Source organism: Eublepharis macularius, chromosome 2, assembly GCF_028583425.1.
Source record: "Eublepharis macularius isolate TG4126 chromosome 2, MPM_Emac_v1.0, whole genome shotgun sequence".
NCBI classification, from domain to species: Eukaryota; Metazoa; Chordata; class Lepidosauria; order Squamata; family Eublepharidae; genus Eublepharis; species Eublepharis macularius.
The window spans coordinates 147,162,851-147,185,771 of record NC_072791.1 but is presented as its reverse complement, the minus strand read 5'-3'; the positions used below and the strand labels follow the sequence as shown (position 1 = coordinate 147,185,771).

The 22,921-nt window shown below is 43.4% G+C and overlaps 2 protein-coding genes across 2 annotated transcripts in view; both read left to right on the top strand.

Annotated features, from left to right (window-relative positions):
• The first annotated feature begins 1,485 nt into the window (after positions 1 to 1,485).
• Positions 1,486 to 2,421, top strand: LOC129323485 (olfactory receptor 9G4-like). Its single transcript, XM_054970024.1, has one exon. The coding sequence runs from the start codon at positions 1,486 to 1,488 to the stop codon at positions 2,419 to 2,421; it is 936 nt and encodes a 311-aa protein (XP_054825999.1).
• An 8,622-nt stretch (positions 2,422 to 11,043) lies between these two features.
• LOC129323952 (transmembrane protein 176B-like) overlaps positions 11,044 to 22,921 on the top strand; it is a 34,560-nt gene continuing 22,682 nt past the window's right edge. The window contains exons 1-2 of the mRNA XM_054970831.1: positions 11,044 to 11,197; positions 22,030 to 22,205. Coding sequence (XP_054826806.1) covers positions 22,032 to 22,205 — 174 coding nt within the window. The 5' untranslated portion in view covers positions 11,044 to 11,197; positions 22,030 to 22,031. The remainder of the gene's footprint in view (positions 11,198 to 22,029; positions 22,206 to 22,921) is intronic.

Sequence of the window (22,921 nt, the reverse complement as noted above, 5' to 3'; positions counted from 1 at the left end):
TGCCTTCCAGTACAGCTGATGGAAGAGTGTCCCAGCGCATTAACGTAAAGGTTCTCCTGTGTTCATGATTGGCAAGATTGAAAAGATAAGGCATAGGGGTTAGCCTAACCATGGGGTCAGGATCAAACAGTAACACCTTGAATCTGTTTAAGTCATGTTGTCTCTCGACCTCTATTATTCTCTGCTTAATGGCCTTTTTGGCATGATTATAACCCATACTGAGCAATAATTGCAGTGATAAGCCATAAGAGGCTAGTTTACTATCTATCTTGCTAGCCCAAGATGGTGTACAATGATCAGTTAGCATTAGGGAAAAAAGTTAACTTTAACCAATGAAGAATTGCTGCAATCCATAATCTGGCCTCTTCTGTTATCAGGCCTGCGTCCAGTCGGATTGCAGCATTTGTAGTACAAGGGGGGACCTGAAAAATACCTCTCAGAAATTTTGACTGTGCTATTTCCATCGGGGTACAGTTGGATTTAATACTAAGCAGAGCTCCATACGTTAATTGAGCTAATGATTTTGCAGAGAATAACCTGAGCGCAGCTGTCAGGCATCTACCTCCCTTGGTCCAGAAGAATTTTTGAATTGCTCCAGGAGACTTTTGAGCACTCGAGACAACATGGGCAATATGTGCATAGCATGACCCGATATGGTCTAATCTGCTTGGATGAAGCTTTGGGAATCCAGCTTCAGTGCAGAAGTTGGATTAGCCTAGTAATTCCATGGGCCTGTAAAAGGACAGGTAAAAGGCTAGCACTGCACACCAGTTGATCAGAGAGCTCGATCACTGAGAATGAGAACATGGTGGCCTACTAAATTTTTCTCTATATTGAGAATATATATATATGGTGATGATCAGAATTAAAATTTCATTGCAGTTTAATTTGGGAATTAAAATGTGTACATTGCTAATTAAATAGTATCTTGATAACAGCATACTTAATTGTTCGTTTAATCATTACAGTTAGAACATATGCCATAAGCAACATGTGCCCCCTCGTGGCCAATTGCTGTGGAGCATGATGTTAAATTGTTCATGCTTGTTTGTTCATGTTATTTATAGTCTCCCTTTCTCACTGAGATGCACAGCAGATTACATGGTGTAAGTCAATATGATCAATGGCTGGGACATTCAATAAACAATAGGGTATAGATTAAAGAAATTTGAAAACAAGCATAATTCTGAATACAAAGATGACACATTCCTGGAAAAAAAGCATAAAGAATTTCTGATGTTATCTCAAGAAATTCATGGTCCAACACGATAACATCATCATGTTAAAACAATACACTCTGAACGTTTGCAAACAGAAACAAGGGCAGTTAGGGTAATGAGCGAAATTAAACAAAATGTACAAGGAGGCATTTTCAACACACCCTTCAAAAGTATTCAGAAGTATACTACATAACATCAAAATAAATTTTAAAAATCCCATTCTTCTTCTCTATATCGACAGATGAAGCCTATAGAGACAACGGAAATGGAAGTCAACCAGACGCTGGTTACTCATTTTGTTTTGGTGGGTTTCACAACAGATCCTCTCCTGCGCCTGGTCTTCTTTGTGTTGTTCCTGGTCTCGTACATCCTCACACTGACTGGAAACTTGGGTCTCATGACTCTGATCTACCTTGATTCCCGCTTACACACACCCATGTACTTCTTTGTGGGCAGTCTTTCCTTCCTGGATGTCTGGTACTCCTCAGTTTATACTCCCCGGATACTGTCTGATTGTGTGTCCAAGAACAAAGTTATGTCTCTTGCAGGCTGTGCAGCCCAATTTTTCTTCTCCGCTGGCTTGGCCTACAGCGAGTGCTTCCTATTGGCAGCCATGGCATATGACCGCTATGTGGCCATCTGCAACCCACTACACTATGCCATTGCCATGCCCAAGAAGCTCTGCATCCAACTGGTCATTGGCTCCTATTTAGCTGGCTTTGTTAATGCTATTGTACACACTGGCAACACCTTCCGACTACGCTTTTGTGGGGACAATACTATCAACCATTACTTTTGTGATGCCCCACCACTTGTGAAGATGGCCTGTGATGATACTCAAGTCTATGAACTCATTCTGGCTTCTGTCATTGGTTGCAATGTGTTGGCAACCACTGCTCTCATCCTGGGTTCCTACACTGGTATTGGGGCAGCCATTATACGCCTCCGCTCAGCTGCTGGGAGGCGCAAGGCCTTCTCCACTTGCTCGGCGCATCTAATCTCTGTCTCCCTCTTCTATGGCTCCATCCTCTTAATGTATTCCCGACCCAGCTCTCAGCACACGCCAAACTGGGACAAGACAAATGCTTTGTTCTATACAGTTGTCAACCCTCTAGTCAACCCCATGATTTACAGTTTGCGCAACAAAGATGTGAAGGCAGCCTTAAAGAAAGTGCTGGGGAGGTTCATAGCTCTAATGTAAATGGCAGTAATGTTGTGTCTGTCCAAATAATATAGAAATGAGAATGAAATACCATCCTCTTGGGCCATTTCTTGCTATAGCACAAGGGGCCTGGACGCACCATCAGGACTGGAGTCCTTCCAAATGGATGATTTCAGGACCTTATTAAAGTTTTTGCCACAATCCTGTGTACTCATGTTTTCTTAGTATGCTCAACTTTCCATGGTAAATTCCTCTTCTAGTCCTGGTTTTATTTCTTCCTAGAAGCATCTGCAGAATTTGGGTATATAAGAAGGAGAAATAGCACAATAGAAAAAAGTAAACATCCTTTTCCATTTCAGTGGAGGGGAAGAATGTGGGACATTTACCCTACTTGTTTTTTGAACAGGCATATATAATGTCTACTGGTAGCTATGATGTAAGCCCCACTCACTCCCCCCGCTGTGAGGCAGATTTTCCCTCCAAAACATCAAGATTGCATGTTGGGGCTGGGCAGTGTCTGGTAGTGTGTCTTTTTGTCCCACATTTTAAAACATATATATTTTTGGCATATATCTTAGCCTAAATATTTGGTAGAAGAGAAGCAAAAGCCCATGTCTTCTTTAAAGTTTTTAACGTTCATTTTTTTTAACTGAAATGCCTTTGCTGCAACTGCAACTGTGGTTGGAGCTACAGGAGATAAAGCTACTGTGGTGTTGTATGAATTTGAATAGAAAAGCCACTAAAAAGAATTAAGTCCCCATCCCTTCAGCAGCATTTCATTGCAAAATCCTATTCATTGGTTCCCCACGTCACATCTAGTTTGGCCATAATTAAGATTAAGATTGTGCATTGACTATAATGCCAGGGGTTGGCCACTTTGAACTGTGATTTCCAAAAGGGGCATCTAACTCTGCGTTGTTAGAGAGAAAGTGGGTGATAGGGTGTCATTTTGATTAGCCTATTGAACCATTCTGTGTTCCCTAATCAAGCCAATGCATAAGAGCTATTTACAGAATCATTTACTTTTTTCTTAAGCATTGAACATTTTAGATTGAAAGATGTGCATCACCACCACAAACTGTAATAAATAAATACTTGTTATATTTTCCTGCAGCTGGGATCCTTTAGTCTCTACATATCTTGACAGTGCTACTGGACCCAAATCTTGCTTTCCTACTACAGACCAGCACGGCTATGCATCTGAAACTACATATCTCTATTTACTCCTGAAATCAGCAAGACTCATTCATCACACTTAAGTAATAAAGCTGTCATTGTTCCATTTATCACAGATGTCATAAAAGAATACAAGCGTAAAAAAGAAATTGGCAGCGCAATGGGGGAGTTGCCCCCACACAAAATCCTCATGAAGGCCCAGGCCCTGTTGCCCGCCCCCCCACCCCCCACCCCCGCCCGGCCGGTTCATGCCTCTTGCTTCTTCTTTCTATCAGAGTGTTCTTTTGGCATACTTCTGTTCAGAAGCAGACAAGATAGACCGAGCACACTATTGCAGGTGGTTGAAAACATTCCTTTGTACTTGTTCGCTTTCCCACTTCTCCTTTCTATTTCCTTCTATTAGGTCATGCACCCAGTATAAAACAGAACAATCCCACCTTACTGGCTCCAGAACATCAGTTTCTAAGAAAGGAAATGCAGAGAAATGTTCACAGTTTCTGATCCCTCACTTCTTCCAGATGCACTTTTTTAATTGCTGAACTGATACTGTGCGCTCAGCAGAGCCTGAGCAGTTGCCTGGGAGTTTTGTCCTTTTATTTATACTAGGTTTTTGTGTATTTGGTAGGGTAAGTGGGGAAGCGGGTCATCAAGGCCGGAGCATAATAATAACCACATAGGATACCACAAATATATAATAACTAGAGAATGGCACGAACAGCAATATGAACTAAAAAAAGCCACGAACAGCCCAATCAGCTGTTTGTGAATCGCGAACAAGCTGTTCATGAGGCCCCATTCTAAATGAACAGGTGGTCGTTGCAAGCCTCGTTGGTTGCTGTTCATTGCTGTTCATCAAGCCAAACACAACAAGACAACACTATCAACCATTACTTTTGTGATGCCCCACCACTTGTGAAGATGGCTTGTGATGATACTTATTGTGGCTTCTGTCATTGGTTGCAATGTGTTGGCAACCACTGCTCTCATCCTGGGTTCCTACACTGGTATTGGGGCAGCCATCATACACCTCCGCCCAGCTGCTGGGAGGCGCAAGGCCTTCTCCACTTGCTCGGCGCATCTAATCTCTGTCTCCCTCTTCTATGGCTCCATCCTCTTAATGTATTCCCGACCCAGCTCTCAGCACACGCCAAACTGGGACAAGACAAATGCTTTGTTCTATACAGCTGTCAACCCTCTAGTCAACCCCATGATTTACAGTTTGCGCAACAAAGATGTTAAGGCGGCCTTCAAGAAAGTGCTGGGGAGGTTCATAGCTCTAATGTAAATGGCAGTAATGTGTCTGTCCAAATAATATAGAAATGAGAATGAAATACCATCCTCTTGTGCCATTTCTTGCTATAGCACAAGGGGCCTGGAACACCATTAGGAGTGGAGTCCTTCCAAATGGATAATTTCAGGACCTTATTAAAGTTTTTGCCACAATCTTGGGTACTCTTAAGATCAACTTTCCAAGGTGGATTCCTCTTCCAGTCCTTATTTTATTTCTTCCTAGCAGCATCTGCAGAATTTGGATATACAAGAAGGAGAAATAGCAGGATGGTAAAAAGTAAACAGTCTTTTAATCAGTCCATTTCAGTGGAGGGGAAGCATGAGAGAAATGGAGCTGGCAGAGAGTCATTGGTCATTTAACATACTCACTTATTGAACATGCGTATATAATTGCTAAGGCAGCTTTCCCCATCATGCACAAAATCATCACAGTGTACTACATGGATGGGAGAAGCTGACAAAAGCATGACAATGCCATGGTTATGGATACAGGATTTTTTTTAAGGTCCAGACCTGCCTATCCTAAACACAACCATAATCTAAGTATGGTTCTTTCATAAAGAGGAAACCACTATGTGCAAACAAACACTCTGTGAATAGTTTCCTGTTTTGTTTAACTGAAATGCCTTTGCTGGAGGCTGCAGCTGTGCAGGAAGGAAAGCTGCTGGGTGGTGATGGTGATTTTGAACAGAAAAATTGCTAAAAGGAATTAAGTTCCCATCCCCTCAGCAGAATTTCATTGCAAAATCCTATTTATGGGTTCCACATTTCACACCTAGTTTGGCCATAATTAAGATTAAGATTGTGCATTGACTATAATGCCAGGGGTTGGCCGCTTTGGACTGTGATTTCCAAAAGGGGCATCTAACTCCATGTTGTTAGAGAGAGAGAGTGGTGGTAGGGTGTCATTTTGACTAGCCTATGGAACCATACTGTGTCCCCTAATCAGGCCAACCTATAAGAGCGAGTCTCACAAATATTTACTTTTTTCTTAAGCATTGAATATGTTAGACTGAAAGATGTACATCATCATGTGAAATCTTATTATAGGACAAACTGTAATAAATGTATACTCTGGATATTTTTGTGCAACTGGGATCCTTTAGTTTCTACATATCTCTTTAAGGTGCTGCTGGATCCAAGTCTTGCTCTCCTACTTCAGACCAATGTGGCTACCCACCTGAAACTACATATTTTACTCTCAAAACCAGCAAGACTCATTCATCACACTTAAATAATGAAGCTGTAATTGTTCCCTTTAGCAGAGATACCATAAAAGAACACGTGTGTAAAAAAGAGGTTGGCAGTCCAGTGGGGGCATTGCCATGTGAAATCACACCCTGCTGCCCCCTCCCCACCCCCAGATTATGCCTAACGTTTCCTCTTTCAATCAGTGTTCCTTTGGCATACTTCTGTACAGAAGCAGACTAGATAGACCAAGCACACTATTGCAAGTGCCTGAAAAGATTCCGTTGTACTTGTTCACTTTCCCACTTCTCCTTTCTATTTCCTTCTATTTGGTCATGCACCCAGTGTAAAACAGAACAACCCCACCTTACTGGCTCCAGAACATCAGTTTCTAAGAAAGGAAATGCAGAGAAATGTTAGTGATTTCCGATCCCTCACTTTCTCCAGATGCGATTTTGCAATTGCTGGACTGACACTACGTCAGCAGAGCCCAAGCAGCTGTCTGGGAATTCAGTCCTTTTATTTATACTAATGTTTTGTGCACATGGAAGAGTATCCACAAATGGGACCAAAAAAATCATTCATCCACCACTTTGTGGCAGCGCCATGGCGCAAAAACATGGTTCAAAAGCACGGGTCCTCATGGATCCTCTTGATTTTACATGGGGCCACAAAGTGGTGGATGAATGATTTTTTTGGTCCCATTTGTGGATATGGACATGATCTGGTTTTGTATGGTGGATTTTGGGAGGCCCTATGTAAAAATCAAGAGGATCCATGAGGATCTGTGCTTTTGAACCAAGTTATTGCGCCGTGGCTGTGGCACAAAGCGGTATGTGGGGAAAGGGGTCATCAATGCTGCAGTATAATGGAGGCTGTGAATGAAGGATAATAACCACACAGGAATGTGAGCATTGGATGTAAAGAACACTTTTGAGTAAGTCTGAAAAATACTCAAGACATGACTGCCTAAAAACTTTTCAGAATGAAGATGAGATGATTCCTTATTTCTCACTTCCCCCCTCTGCTCTAGTCCTTATTTTCTTTCACTTCAGTATTTGATTTAACACCCACTTCCCTCCTATAGCCATGATTGATGACCTGCGATCACTGGATAGGAAGGGCTATCAGATCCCTGAATAGCCTTGATTAGAAAGGAAAAAGGAGGAAGATCAGAAGGGTGTGGATGAGATTAACTCAGGAACTCCTGGAAGACTTCTTTTGTCTTAAGTCTTTGCACATCTCCAGGGTATGGGGCAGCTAGCCAGTCTTGCCTCATGTTTCATGTTCCAGTAATTTTCCCATTCCGGCTGGGTTGGGATCCATTCTGCCCGGCCAGGCAGCATGTCTTGTGCTCAGGGCACATGAGGAGAAGAGGTTTATGATATTGCCATATTCATAAACTGCCCTTTCCATGAGAGCGAGAGTTTGACTGCTAACAGTAGTGGGAATCAAACCAGCAGAATGCTGACGCAGAGCACAGCCACTTAACCACTATGCTACAGCAGAAAAGTCACACCACAGCACAAAGTACAGCTACTGTACATCAAAGCTCAGAAGGCAAACAGAACTCTCCTCAGCTTCCACATCTAAGCCTATCTGGTGCCCAGGGCTCATTTCAAGAGGGAACGCACAGGAACGCAGTTCCGGCAGTTCCCCAAAGAGTTCACATGCCAGGTGGCCCTGCCCACCTGACTCTTGGCCATTTGGGGCCCGTTTCATCCTGGATTGGGGCTGAAACGGCCTGGATCGGGCCTCTGACGGGTGGTGGTTCACTCTCCTGTTCAGTAGCAGCCCGATCCTGACCATTTTGGGCTCCTTTTTGGCCATTTTCAGCCCCTTTTTGCCATTTTGGACACAATTTCGGTCCTGAATAGCCAGGATTGGGTCCAAAACAGCCAGGATAGGTGATGTCAGGGGGTGTGGCATATGCAAATCAGTTATGCTAATGACACATTTCTGGTGATGTCAAGGGGCATGGCATATGCTAATGAGTTATGCTGATGAGTTATGCTAATGAGTTCCTCCAGCTTTTTTTCTACGAAATGACCCCTGCTGGTGCCAATCACCCTAGTCAAATGGCATCCATCTGAAGTCAGCTGGAACTTACCTCTCCCATTAACTGAGACTTTGATGTATTGAATATTTCTTCCAGAGGATCCTGTCTGATCTACACTGGATTTGAAGGGGTGACCATCCTCACTGCCCCACATCATGATTTGGGAAGAAGGAAGTTCAAAAATAGCTGCTGCCTTGTTCTAATCATGTTTCCCTGTTTATGGATTAAGGATGGTTATGAAGATACCCTGTTCTGTTCTCCTTCTAAACACAGGGTTAGGATTCATACCTCTACCCATAGATACTTGCACATAGTGTTCAGCTGTATACAAGTGCAGTATACAAGTGCAATGATATCTACATAACTCTGCCTCACTTCTGGGGTTTCCTTGGAACTGAAGTCAAGACACGCACAACCTTGGCACTTTTTTTTTTTTTGCTTGTGGGATGCCCCAGAAGGAAAAGAATACTTAGAAGACAGGCTTGAATTTCAAAAGTTCAGCAAAAGAAAATTATGTAAGTACTATTCCCATACAATGCTTACATATTTTTGCAACTAACTATTCTCTATAAACTGAGGTTCTACATTCCAGCCATCTTGCTTTTTTTCAACAAACAACATTATGAAAACAACACAAAAGTCTTTCTTTGCTCACATTTTGAAATGGAAATGTATGCAAAGACAATGAGAATCATTCATTTCTATAGGAGACAGTAGAAAGGATGTAGACACAGTAGAGGTAGATCTGTTCCTTACTTTAGGACACACGGATCAGTTTTGCTATCCATGTCAACAATGCTGTGTTTTTATTTTGTTCCACAGAACCGCCAGTTTGGTGTAGTGGTTAAGAGTGATAGGACTCCAATCTGGAGAACTGGGTTTGATTCCCCATTCTTCTACTTGTAGCCAGCTAGATGACCTCTGGAGCTCCACCAACCTCACAGGGTTATTGTTGTGGGGATAATAACAACATATTTTGTAAACTGCCAATCACCCGGGTCAAATGGCATCCATCTAAAGGCAGCTAGAACTTACCCCTCCCATTAATTGAGACTTTGGTGTATTGAATATTTCTTCCAGAGGATCCTGCTCTGAGTAAACTGCTCTGAGTGAGTGTTAAGTTGTGCTGAAGGGTTGTGTATAATAAAATGTTGTTGTTGTTATTGTTATCATATAGAAGTGAATGGCTCCTGTTGATTTTAATGGGTAAAATATGAAAAAGGCCCTTCTCTGTGTTGCATTCTGGGATACCATTATGTATCGGGTTATTGGAGCATTTTTCTTGCATTAGAAAGTAATTATTGCATTTCTGGATGAGCTGTTGAGATACTGTATATTTTGTGGTTGAAAGAACCATGTGAGCCATTGGAGCTCCTTAGCAGTAGCACAGGATAAAAGCAGGGTTGCCAGCTCTAAGTTGGGAAATTCCTGGAGATCTGGGGGGGGGGGGACCTGGAGAAACCTGGAGAAAGTGGGGTTTGGGGAGGGAAAGGATCTTGGCATGGCATAATTCCATAGAATCCACCCCCCTAAAGTAACCATTTTCTCCAAGTGAACTGATCTCTGTGGCCTGGAGATCAGTTGTAATTCCAGGAGATCTCCAGCCACTAACTGGAGGCTGGCAACCCTCGATAAAAGTGTACTAGGCAACACCAAATGTTCCAAGACTGCCCCCCCTTTGTTTGTGGCCAAGTGGCACTTGCAGCACCATGAGTGGGCACTGGATGGGTGTCCAGCTGTATATCACCCGTTCCATCTCTATGCCTTTTGTTTGCACATGTGCAGGTTTTGTCACTGGGATCAATTTGGCCAGGCATTCTAGAAAGTTCTCATTACAGATCTAGTGGCAAATAGTTTCACTTCCAACTCGAGTTTGGGAAACAGTTCTCAAGAAATTTTCAGCTAGCATATTAGCAGTGCTGTCTGTGCAGATTTGATTACTGGAAGTTGACTTGCAACCAAGAACCAATTTGAGTCGGTTGTTAGTTTTAGCATTTAATTCTTAGGCTGCATTGTGTTGATATTTTCATGTGATTTTCATTTTAAAATATTGCTCTGAATGTTTTTACCAATAATATTCATTGTGACAGTAACATTATTGTGTAGTATCTAAGGGTGCAATTTGTGAGCCAAAAAGTTCCTGTTCTTAATATGACACACGCCTTACAGAACTTACTCTCTGCCTCAGTGCCCCACTCCCATTTGCAATATGAGTATTTTTAAAAATGATCTTATTTACAGAGAATTACTGGGATCATGTAGTTTGGACCCAAGCTGTTTTAGGGATCACCTTCTCCAATATGAGCCTATCCAAACAATAAGATTATCTGATGAGATTCTTTTTACAAAAATGTGGCAGATGACAGAGCCTTTTTAGTGGCAGCACCAAGGTGAAACATACCTCGATCCCTTTTCTTGCAACATTTGGGAGGATGCTGCAAACTCTCTTATTCCAGAAAGCATTCAGACTAAGTTGGATGGCAGTTCTTTTATCTAGGAAGATGTTTTAATGGTCTTTAATCCATTGCTGTCTAATTGCAACTTTCTATTTATCATTATTTTAAATTGCAGTCAATTTTCTTTTGCTGTTTTTCTGGCTTTTGTAAACTGCTTTGGGAGCACCTTGTTTTTAAAAAGCAGCATATCAGTCCTTTAATTAATAAAATTAATCATGCGTGTGAAGCACTTTGAAGCTCCATTAAATGCATAATATCGACCCGCTTTTTTTTTCACTTTGCCCCTGCCCACATCTTATTACCTCCATTTTACAAAAATGCGTCTTGCAGCGCAGCAATCGGGGAGGGGAAGCAGCCTCTTTTCTCGCTTTATTTACCACAGCAGCCGCTGTGGCTAAAAAGCGCAATCCCCTCCTCGCTCCTTTTCAGTATTAAGCGCCTTTCCCCATCCTGCCCTCTGCTGGACGCTAGCCAGTAGTTTCCAGGAAGAGCACAGAGCTCCACGGTCTGCAGGGACGGAGAATCCGAGTAAACATCTCCAAACACGGACAGCCGCTTCCGTTGGCAGCGCTTCCTGAAGGGCTGAACCAACGTCCGTAAACCCAGCAATTAGCAAGGAGGGTACAGAAAAGCGACTTCGATGCAGGTAAGTCTTCATGTTTGAGCTCCCCCGCCTGCTTGCCGGGGGGGGGGGGGCTCGGACTCTAAGAAGCCCTCTGAGTGGCTGTTCCTGTGGGAGAATTTGGAGAGGTTCTTGAAGCGGGGAAAGTATCCGTGTATTGCTTTTCAGACGAGCCAAGCACGCTTGCTGATCCGTCTGGCTGGCAGTGTTCTTGGTTTCCCCTGCCCTGTTTTTCTGCCGTCTCAATAAGCTCTCTATCTTTTTGGTCTGCTGATCAATTAACAACCCACAGGAGAGAGAAGGGGGGAGGAGAGAGAGAGAGAGATTTAAAGGGTTCTGCTGTGTGCCTAATCTTACTCTGCTACTCTAATGATATCTGCCTTTGAATTGCTGTCAGGTCTTGCAGTATTTTATTACGATAGTTGTTGCTGAGAATCAGTAGATTGGTATACATTTTATACCGATTTTAAATGAACACTTGTGACTTTTAAAAGTGGGTCTCATTTTGCAGGCGGAAGTATAAAAAGTGTTTATGATCTGATTGTGAAGAATATTGTTTTGTACCTTTCTTGCCTTGTTCCTATCCTTAACTTGTTTTACTTAGCAGTAATATCTCCCATTTTTCTTATGGGATTTGCTTCCAAGCTGGCATGTTTATTTATTTACTTCATTTATGCCTTTCTCCCCAATGGCTAACAAGGTGAGAGTATTGGGGGGGGCATCCAGAAAGTTCCCATGGTAGAATGGCAATTTGAACCTGGTTCATACCCTACTCTGAAACACTAACCAGACTGGCTTTTGTGGAGTGGCTACTGTTGAACTGTGGAAAACAGCTAGTTCTGGGTGAGTCATGAAAGACAGATGGTAGTGAATAGTTGCTGGTGGTCCTGGACCCTATGAGTCCTCCTTCAATGGCCAAAACACTCCTGGAATGTATCCAGCACTTTCCCTCTGCCTTTTCTAACATAAACAAGGCTTCAAGGCAGGCAATACTGTTACCTAACTGGTGTACACATGTAAGGCTCCCTCACTTTGGAGTATCTCCCTTGCATGTCAGGTCCAAACACATGCACTTCTGGATAAATCCCTTAAAATCTAATGAGAGCTGAGCATACACTAAAGAACACATACAAAGGCATAATAAATCATAAGACCTACACCTAAGACACCTAGATTCTAACCAAAAGGGAGCAAAAAATAAGGGTAAAGAAAAAATACAGGTCTGATGCAAAACATGGAAGAAATCTTGGATGGCCCAGGAGAACAAGGTAAATGACACACAGCTACTCAGTGTGTCAGGTAGAGATAGCACAAACTGAAATATGAAACAAAGTTTAGCATGAACTGGGCCAGTTCATGGTTTGCAAACTGGAGGTTTGTCAGAGCCCATTTCTGATGAACCACTACGAACTTTAGGCTAGTTCATTTAGTTAATTTTTAGTTCGTCACTCCAGACAACCTGGCACTGATCAATCAGTTGCCTAGACAATGGGGTTTGGGCTTTCTGCAGACCTGCTGCTGACCCGGAAGTGACCTTCAGCTGACCAGGAAGCAATGTTTTCACGAACCAAACCGGTTTGCAAACTGGGGCAGGTTTGAAATGTCATGGTTCGTGAAACGTGACGAACCACGAACCTCATGGTTCATTTTTTCCCATTTGTGCCCATCCCTAGGGCAAAGCTACAAGTGACGAATGACACTTAAACGGCAAGTGTATTTCTCCCTGTTCACTTGCCCTCCACTCAATCCACTTGCCGTTCAAGTGTCATTCGTCACTTGTAGCTTGGCCCCTAGAGTCAGGCAATCCTAGTAGACAATCAGGGTGCAGAGTAAAAAAGGGAAAGTGGTGTGAAGACAGAGGCCTGCTGAAAGTCTCAGTGGAGGGTCCTGGGGAATCATTGCCATTTTTATATGCTGAAAATCCTGTGAGTGGGATAACTGGGTACCTACAAACCGGGATTGGACCAAGGAAAAAAGTTTGAATTTTATTGGCTAGGTTGGATGCTAACTGCAAGGCTTGTCAAAAGTGAGTCAATGTTTAGAGAATCACTGTCTTAGATACTTTTCCTCCCTGGGATCAGCTGGAAGTGCAAGATAGATCTGAGTGCCATCTGCATATTGGTGACAACCCACCCCAAATGACCTTACCCAGCAATGAAGAGCACGGTGAACAAGATGGAACCTTGTGGGACTCTGCAAGGAAAAGGCTAAGGTACTAAGCAGCAGTCCCCCAGCATCACCTCCTGAAATCTACCCTCTAGCTAAGACCAGAACCACCACAGAACAGTGCCTCCCAGTTCCAACCCTGAAATGCAGCGCAAAAGAATACCATGATGGATAATGCTGAAAGCTGTTGAGAGGTCCAAGAGACTCGATGGAGTTACTCTCCGTCTGTCCATTTCCCAGCACTAATCATCCACCAAGGCTATTTCAGACCTATAACCATGCCTGAAACCAGACTGAAAAGGATCTGAACAATCGGCTTTATACATGACCCAGACTATTCTATGTCACTATTATACAGACCAGGAAGAGCCCCATGGCGCAGAGTGGTAAGCTGCAGTACTGCAGCCCAAGCTCTGCTCACAACCTGAGCTCGATCCTGGCGAAAGCCAGGTCCAAGTAGCCAGCTCAGTCCTTCTGAGGTCAGTAAAATGAGTACCCAGTTTCCTGGGGGTAAAGTGTAGATGACTGGGGAAGCCAATGGCAAACCACCCCATAAAACGTCTGCCAAGAAAATATGATGTGACGTCCTCTATGGGTCAGTAATAACTCAGTGCTTGCACAGGGGTCTGCCTTTACCTTTTTTATTATACAGACCAATAGTTCTACCATTTACTATTTGACATAAATAAGTAAAATACTTCAAACATATTTAAATTTAAATGTTTAATTCTCAATTATTTGTCAAATATCCCAGTTCCTTTGCACCCTAAAGTGAGTATACTGAAAGTCAGGAACAGAATTACTACTAAATAAGCAATTGGGTAGGATGCTGCCTAGGATATTTGCTAGATTGCCATAAATAAAAGAGTAACAGGTTTGCTTGTTGTTATAAAGGTTGAAAATTCAAGTACCAGGCCTCTTCTAGTTCCCCTGTGGCTGTCGTTGTGGTGCTGTGTGTCTCTAACAGCGTTTGATGCTGGTGTTCAAATGCTTCATCATCCTATTATATAAAAGGCTAACCGTATTCCTGACAACTCACTTCCAACCCTGCCTTCAGAGGGCGCTGCCGTGGCAGGAAGCCTAGACAAAGCAGCCTGTCCCTCCAGAGATCACAGATCCAACTGGGATCAGGAGTGGAGCAGGTGGCAATGCCCACCTCCCTTCACCCAGCTGGGATCAGGAGAGGACCAGGTGGCAATGCCCACCCCCTGCCATCATCCAGCTGGGATCACTAGTGGAGAAAGTGGCAAGCCCACTCCTTGCCATCACCTGCCTGGAATCAGGCGCAGAGCAGGAGAAAATGCCTCCCTCCCCTTCACCCGGCTGGGATCAGTCATGCAGGAGGAGGCAATGCCCATCTGCCCGCCCTCCCCTTTCTAGAGCTCATTGTATTTTTCCCCACAACAGGATTTGTTACTAGTTTAGAATAATGTACATGGTCAAAGCATTGAAATTATGCTCCCTACCATGTGGATTGCTTTCCCAAAGAAGAATGCTGGAGCAGCAACTGTAAGTGGTGAATAATGGACCAATTGGTCCTAAGAAATTGTCACCTCACCCACAGAAGGATCTATTTTTTGGATCAGCAAGCAAGAAGATAAGGATGTGTAAGTGGCTTTAACTGTTACCAGAACTGCTATTTTATAGGGGAAATTAGCACGCAGTTTTGCTTAAATTAATGCGGATCTTTACCAATGTATACCAGAGTCCAAATTCCGGATTGCTCATACAATAAAGAGGAGATGAATAGTCAAAACGAACTGTGTTTACTGAGATGTTGCATAAGTCTACAATAACTTGTGCGTACAAGAAGCATACAAGAGCTAAGAAATAAAGGTTGGAAGAATAAAGCCGTTCGCATTAGCAGGTACCCGCTTGAGATCGATGGAATGGGGTAATACTTTACCTGGTCACGGTGAGAAGCAGGGATGACAGCAGTGAAGAGGGGGCAATATCTAATGCCTGCACTAGATATGCAGAGTGACGGTCGGGGTCGGGAGAGGAATGGTGCATGCCTTATGGCAGGCAGAGCCTGCTTAAGTACCCAAAAATGTACCCTGAGGTGGGGGCCTTCCAGGTGGTTCTCAGGAGGTGAAACAAAAGCTTGATGGCTTTACTACTACAGGGTCTGAATGTATGATTGTGACACCTTAGGAAGAGGGGACAAAGGAGGGGAGCGAGTGCCGGGTGGGTTGATTGGATCTGTCAGGAAGCTGGAGTTGTCTTGATAGGATCTGCCTGGAATGCGATGGCTGTATTGAAATGCATCCATTAGGTGCTCTGGACAGTTGGCACGTAGTTCTCGTCTCAGGGCGGCTTCCAGCGATATGCATATTAGGGCGAGGCTGGACTCCGTGAACGTGACAGGAGCCTGACTTGGGAATGGCGGGCTTAGAGCAAACTGTCCATGGGGACTCTCTGCTGCCTGGGAACATGGCTTCTCCCGTAGCTCCTTGGGTGGCACGCATCCGTGGGCTGGCTAGCGGCTGCCCAGTGGCAGGGGCAGACCCAGTGGCCATCCTGCAAGGAGCTCCCTGGAGGAACTGACCAGGGGGTGCCTGGCCAGGCTCGCAGAGGGTCCTCCCAGATGGCACTGTGCTGCTAGTGGCATCGTTCCGGGCCCATGTGGAGTTCGTGTTCAAGGAGGCAGGAAACAGGTGCTGGTGACACAGTCCATAACAGGAGAGAGGCAGGAGCAGGCATGGGAAACACTGCCCCTAACAGAGTTCTTGGCAGAGTCTTGGAACAACGAAGCAGGAAGCTGACATAGTCCATAGCAGACTCCATAACAGAGAGGATCACTGGCAACATAACCAAATAACTGTATGAAAGAGGCCAGAGGAATTTTTTCAGTTAGGGCAGGAGATGAGTCAACATTAGAAATCTTTGTAAGCAATGTCCAGCTGTTTGCATCTTTTACATTATTCTGCATCTTTTTGCAACGTGCTGATGCTTTGTTTTCTTTCCTGCTCCATTGTCTTTTGCAATGAACCACTGTCCTCTCCAAACCAAAGGACATCTCTACTTGTGCTACAAAATAAGGACAAATTAAGCAATGTGTACAAGATGAAGCAATTGGCTAGAATGGCTTGACGTAATGCTTGTGTGTTAGATTAGAAAAAAATCGTCCTTCCAGTAGCTCAGGGTAGTTTACAATAACATTGAGAGTGACATTAAGACCGAGCAACAGGTAATCCAAATAATCTGTTCCAAACAGCACTAAACAGAAAAATAGAAGAACATTGAAGGAATCAGCCTGCAATTACATCCACCAGTTCCTCTGACAAATGTTCTCTCATATACTACAGACCTATTATAAGTCTTCTTAAAGTATGGAAGTGAGAGATTCTCACTGTGTAAGAGGGAAATTGGGGGCCTTAGGGGGACTTGTTGCTATGGAGTTTAACTTATTTATTGCCGCTTGCTTTTCTGATCACTGGTAGCAGGCCCTGCAACCCCTGACCTAATTATTCTTTGCCTGCCAGAGGATCCACCATATGGTATCATGGAAAGGTTTTGAAATCATGGCCTGAAAAAAAATTAATTTTGTATTATCTGACCTGATGAGTCATTGGATTTGTCCTAATAAAAGATACAGAGTGGATTGTGTTCTTGGCTTTTTCCCCACTGCGTGAGGCAACAGTAAAGAAGGTCCTGCCAAAAGCCAGCTGCAGTAGGGTTCTGCGAAAAGGAATTGCTGAGTAGACCAGAGCCTAGTATACAGGAGAGGCAGTTCTTTGCTTTGGCCAAGACAAAATGGGTTTAGTAAAGCAGAGGCCTTCAGCCCATAGGCTGAGACCCTCAGGTTAGCTCATAGCCCAACCGGGTTGGTCAAGGGCTGCTACAGTGCTGCCGCTTTGGCTGCTGTTTTGGAAGCTCCGTGCTGCTAGTGTACATGTGCATGAGCAAACAGGTCGTGCCTCCTGCCTCTTTTTGCAAGCAGGATAGTTGGACAAGGTCTTCAGTGGTAGTTAGACTTCCTCCATGACTTTGCCCCTTGGCTTGTTCCTTACTGTGGTGTGCCTCTTGGTGCTCTACTTGAGTTTCCTATCTCTGGCTCTCCTGGCTTCCCTCTTTCTGCCACATGACTCTGATGTCAAATGTTTGAAGCTCAGTGGGCCTCATGTCTAGAAAGGGCAAAGTCCACTGAAATAAACCAGCAGTTGAAAAATCCTTAAGAAAAAAGCCCACCAATTTAAATAATTGATTGAAAACAAATTTTTCTGTTTATTATTCAGGCCCTTCTTAATTAAAAGCATATACTACATTCCAACCTGATCAGTTGCAAAGCTTCCCTCTCAGAACTTACAGTTCAACTAGAGTAGACAGAGATCTTAGATCTGTCCTTAAATTCCAGCAGTCATAGCACTGGAAGAGTGGATTTGAAATCCTTCCCACAGCTCCATTTTTCCTGTTCATAGATCCAGAGGAGTTAGCCGTGTTAGTCTGTAGTAGCAAAATAGAAATACTGTAGCATAAGCTTTCGAGAACCACAGTTCTCTTCGTCAGATGCATGCCATGTATGCATTTGACGAAGAGAACTGTGGCTCTCAAAAGCTTATGCTACAGTAAAGTTAGTCTTAAAGGTGCTACTGGAGTCTTGTGTTTTTCATGTTGTAAATCCTCACAGTATTTTCTGATTTGCCCCATTAGAAAACACTGGAGACAGAAATCCCTATTATTTCCATGGCATAGCTGCAATCCTAAGAGCTGTTCTTCATTTAATTAAAGAGATAGGTGATCTAATCACAGATATATGTCTCTATTTGAATTATAGGCATTAGAGAAGCTACCTTTGAAATTAACAAGCTTTACATTTACCCTTCCTCACTCCTAGTCCCAGTTGTTAGCAAGAACCCTCTACTTTTGAATTCACCAGATCTCTCCCCTCCTTTTGTTTTTGATGCTTTGAACCAGGGTGGATAAAAATCAATGATTTTTTTAAAAAAAATAAAAACATTGGATTTTTTAAAATTTAAATCAGATTTTTTTAAATAAAATGTTTTTGAATAAAAAATCTATCTAGTTTTCTATTTAAGATACCTTATGTCCGAAGGTTATCATCATGAAATAAGGATTAGTTTTTAATTATGTAGCCAGTCATTTATTATTACAGTAAAAGCCAGTAAAACAAAACAAATCTGCAATAAAAAATAAGTTATCATATCAGGGCATAACAATAAGATCAGAGCATTGTGATGGAAAAATTGATGAAATAAAAACAATGGAGATAAAAGAGAGTTAAGAAAAAATTTCAAAAGCAGTTATACCACATTTTCAGTTAAAAGGAGTCTGCATTTCCTAATGGCTAAAGAACAAAATCTGGCCATGGCATAAGTCACTGAGCTCTGAGTGTCTTCTAAAAGGAAATTGCCCAAGATTTCTGGTCTAAAGTCAAGATGAGGCTGTATATTCATGCAATGTTTAAATTTTTTGGTAAATGAATTCCATTAATCCATTCACAATGTCACGCTCTTCCAGAGGTTTCTGTAAGATTATTGGGCAATTTCTCTATCTAGAAGATATTATCACAGATGCTTGGTTTTACAGTTCTCAAAACAGTGAATTTGTGCCTGCAGAGATCACGTCTCTTCTTAGCAGCAAAAATGTTACAAAATAAACATACACAGTTGAGAAAAAGATCTTAATCCCATTGTTTCTTTGCAAATCCCCTTACCTCTTAAGTGCTAAGTTACAAAACATTCAATGAATAGAAGATTGTTGGGAGTAGAATAGATCTGTATAAGAAGCTAAGTGTGAGGAGTCTTTATGTAGAAAACTATGATTTAAATCTAGTCTTACTGACCAGAGATTTAAATCAAATCCACCCTGCTTTGAACATTGGGCTAGTTTCTCTGTTAAAGGTTATCTGACTTTGGGGTAGCTAGCCAGTCTCTGGCCCTCAGGATCAAACCATACTATAAGAACATGCTGTATGATGCCCAACAAAGATGTTTTCTTCACTATTCTTTCATTCCAAAGAAAAGCATCCTTTCAAAAGTTCATAGGTTCAGAATTCATTACCTTTCTTTACAAAGAGAAATCTATTATAGCCAAAATGTACATGTGAAATAATTTTTAACTACTTCTGCTTTATGGTAGGAATTAAGAACCCAGTGCCTGTTGAACATTGCAGTGATGCCTCACTGAACGTTCTTAAGAGGGAGGGAGAATAGTGGGTTTCAGTCTTCTGTTTGGGCCATATTTGATAGGAGAGACTTACAAGGAATGCAGTCAAGAACTCAAGTCTCTCTACACAAGACCTCTTACATGAGGATGCTCATGTGAAGGGAGCAGCCACATTAGCCAGGAAGCTAAGTTTTCAGACAGATCGGAAAGCTCTGTCAATTTACCCTCTTTACAGAGCTGCAAAGATCTCTCCTCAGAGGGTTTGTTTATTTCCTCTTTGCCTCCCAGAAGACTCTGTCAGTTTCACTTCCCCTTCTGGGGAGGGGAAATTGACAGAGCCTTCTGATCTGTCTTTGAAAATTCAGCTTCCCAGCTAACATTGTGGCTCCCTTCATTTGAGCGTCCTCGCATAAGAGATCTCATGTAGAGAGACTCTAATAAGTCATAAGGCTTCCAGGGGTTAAATGTATCCTTTAGTTGGAAGAGATCCTGGAAACAGAAACAGTATCAAAGGATGATCTGTGAGACATCCAAATATCTTCCAGAGGTCAGTTATATAATTCATTTCAGTTGTCCTAAAGAGACAGTTATTTCCATGTATAGGAATGAAAGTCTTTTTTCCTTTTAAGCTGCTATTACTCTTATCTGCGACATACAGGCCGTCGTCACACAGGCATCTCTTCCGTTAAATTTACAGCATATAGCGTCCCACCTGTTATCGGCACAGTAACGTTTCTTTGGGTCACCTAACGGCTCTTCGCGCCACCAGCTGTCCACACCGAAGCACTCTGTTCTGTTCTCTCTAACCGCGCAGAAGCAGCTCCTCCCCCCCTTTTTTTTATTATTCTGGCATTTAATTCCGTTATAACGGAATAACAGCATATAAACATTCCGTTAGAGCAAAACATTACGACCCTTTTGTTTTTCCAACGTTGAAATTATATAAATAGCCCTTTGCCCGCAGAAAACTCCCTGTCTGACGTGATCCCCATCGCTGAAGGCTCTGCCATGGCAATTGAGTCATTTTTACTTCAGCAGAAAGTTTGCATTGTGTTATGGCGTTATAAGGACATAATAAAATTTTAAAAAGGGGAGTCGCAGGAAGAAATGGATTCTGGGATTGAAGGGAGGGCATAGGACGTTGCAAGGCGAAATACATCGATGTGAGGCATTCACACTGAGGCACAAAATAGCGCAACTATCAAGCACAAAGCAGAAGAGAGAAAATCGCTACAGTGTTGGAATAAGGTGGGTGTTTGCCGGGAAATAGCGCCATTTTAGCACTAAATAAAAGCCCGTATGACGACGGCCACATTGTCAGATACATTCTCAGAAGTGAGCATCATGGAGCATGGATCACTGTAGTTAAGTCATGGCTCGAGAGGTAAGGGACAAGCTGCCTGATCTGTTGAAGGTGGAAAAAAGAGGGCCTGACAACATCTGCGACCTGCACCTCTATTTTCAGGGAGACATCTAGGATCATCCCCAGGCTCCTAACCATCAGAACTGGAGCAAGTAGTGCCGCATTGAGTGTCGGGAGCCAGAGTCCCGAACCTACACACCCACGACTGAAGTGCAGGACCTCTGTCTTCATAGAACTCAATTTCAGCCAACTCTGCTTCAATTATCCAGTCATGGCCTCAAAAGCATGCTCCAGGACATCCGGGGCTGAGCCAGGCTATCCATCCATCAGCAGATACAACTGGGTGTCATCCACATATTGATGACACCCAAGTCTGAAACTTCGCACCAACTGGGCAAGGGGGCACATATAGATATTAAACAGTAATGGGGAGAGTATTGCCGCTTGCGGGACACCGCACACCAATAGGTGGCAGGATGACAACTTCTCCCCCAGCACCACCCTCTGTCCCCGACCATGGAGAAAAGAGACAAGCCACTGTAAGGCTATCCCTTGTATCCCCACATCGGTGAGGCAGTGGGTCAAAAGATTGTAATTGACCATATCAAACACTGCTGAAAGATCCAATAATATCAGCAGCGCCGATCCACCTCGATCCAGGTGCCTGGCTTTTAAAATGTCTTTTAAAAAATAAAGGAGAGCCCAAACGGCCTCAGAACACCACCAAGTGGGGGGAGGAAGGGCTCCATTCATTTTCCATAAGCGAGTGAATTGATGCACATGCCTTTGCATGCATGAAAAAGGGCACATGTAAAAATGTGAAGGTGCTGGGGAGAAATGCAGGGGGGGCTTTTTTCTCCCCCCCCCTAGTTTTTCCATGGGGAAAACAGAAATTCTGATGAACATTGAAAAAACCTATATTTTTTTTTTCTTTTGAAATGAATGAAATGTGGTGAGATGCAAATAGATGCTTTAGTATTGGGTATGTTTGCTGTTTTGAAAGATTTGATAGGAAAGAAAATATTGCATATATTTCCATTTCTCCCAAAAGTTACAGAGTTCTTAAAGGAAAAAACCCCTATGGTTTCAAAATGTCCAGAAATGTTATATCTCTAGGCAGGTGGGATCCTAGAGTATATTTTCCCCATCATTCTGCTCTTCCCTTGATAACTTGGTACCTAACTTCTGTTTTCTCCAGAAATGGCCACCTCAGTAACAGAATGTGGAAATGTGAGGATCATCACACAAGTCATCCAGCAGAAACATTCTAAGGTAGCAGAGGTGACCAGTGAGTCGGGGTCGACTTCCAATCTATCACAGCTCACATCAATCCAGCCCCAAAATTTCACAAATGCACTGCCCAAGGCACTTGGGGTAAGACTTTTGTAAATGCTTCAAATGTTACTAGGGTTCAAATCCCACAATGAATGCTGTCACTGGAAAAGTGCCAACTTTTGACAGGTCCTTAACAGCTTTCAAGACTCTTCCTCACAGTGAATAATCAAATGGAGTTTCCTACCCTCCAAGTGACCACATCCAGGGCTCAATATGAGGGGGAACGCTCCAGAACGGCGTTCCAGCAGTTTCCCCAAGTCAGGAGGCCCTGTCCACCTGACTTTAGGGCCGTTTAGGCCCTGATTGGGGCAAAAATGGTCTGAATCTGGGCCAAAATGGCCTGGATCTGGATGGTGCCGGGCGGGGGAACCTTCCCCTGCCTGACACTGACCTGATCCTGGCCGTTTCATCCCCGATCCGGGCCGAAACAGCCCGAATCAGGTTAGTGCTGGGTGGAGGAAGCCTCTCCCGCCAGGCACCGACCTGGTCTGGGCCATTTCGGCTGGGCCGAAATGGGCCCAAAATGGCCATTTTGGGCCTGTTTCAGGGCCGAAATGGCCCAGATTGGGTCAGTGCTGGGCGGGGAAAGCCTCCCCAACTTTCAGCCATTTGGGGTCCTTTTCTGCTGGGATTTGGGCCGAAACGGCCAGGATTGGGTCAGTGCCGGGTGGGGGTAGCCTCCCTCTCCTGGCACTGACCCAGTCCCGGCCATTTCAGCCCTGATCCAGGCTGAAGCAGGCCCAAAATGGCCATTT

Bases quoted from the DNA above. Each gene is read 5' to 3' on its own strand.
- LOC129323485 (XM_054970024.1), top strand. From the start codon at position 1,486: ATGGAAGTCAACCAGACGCTGGTTACTCATTTTGTTTTGGTGGGTTTC.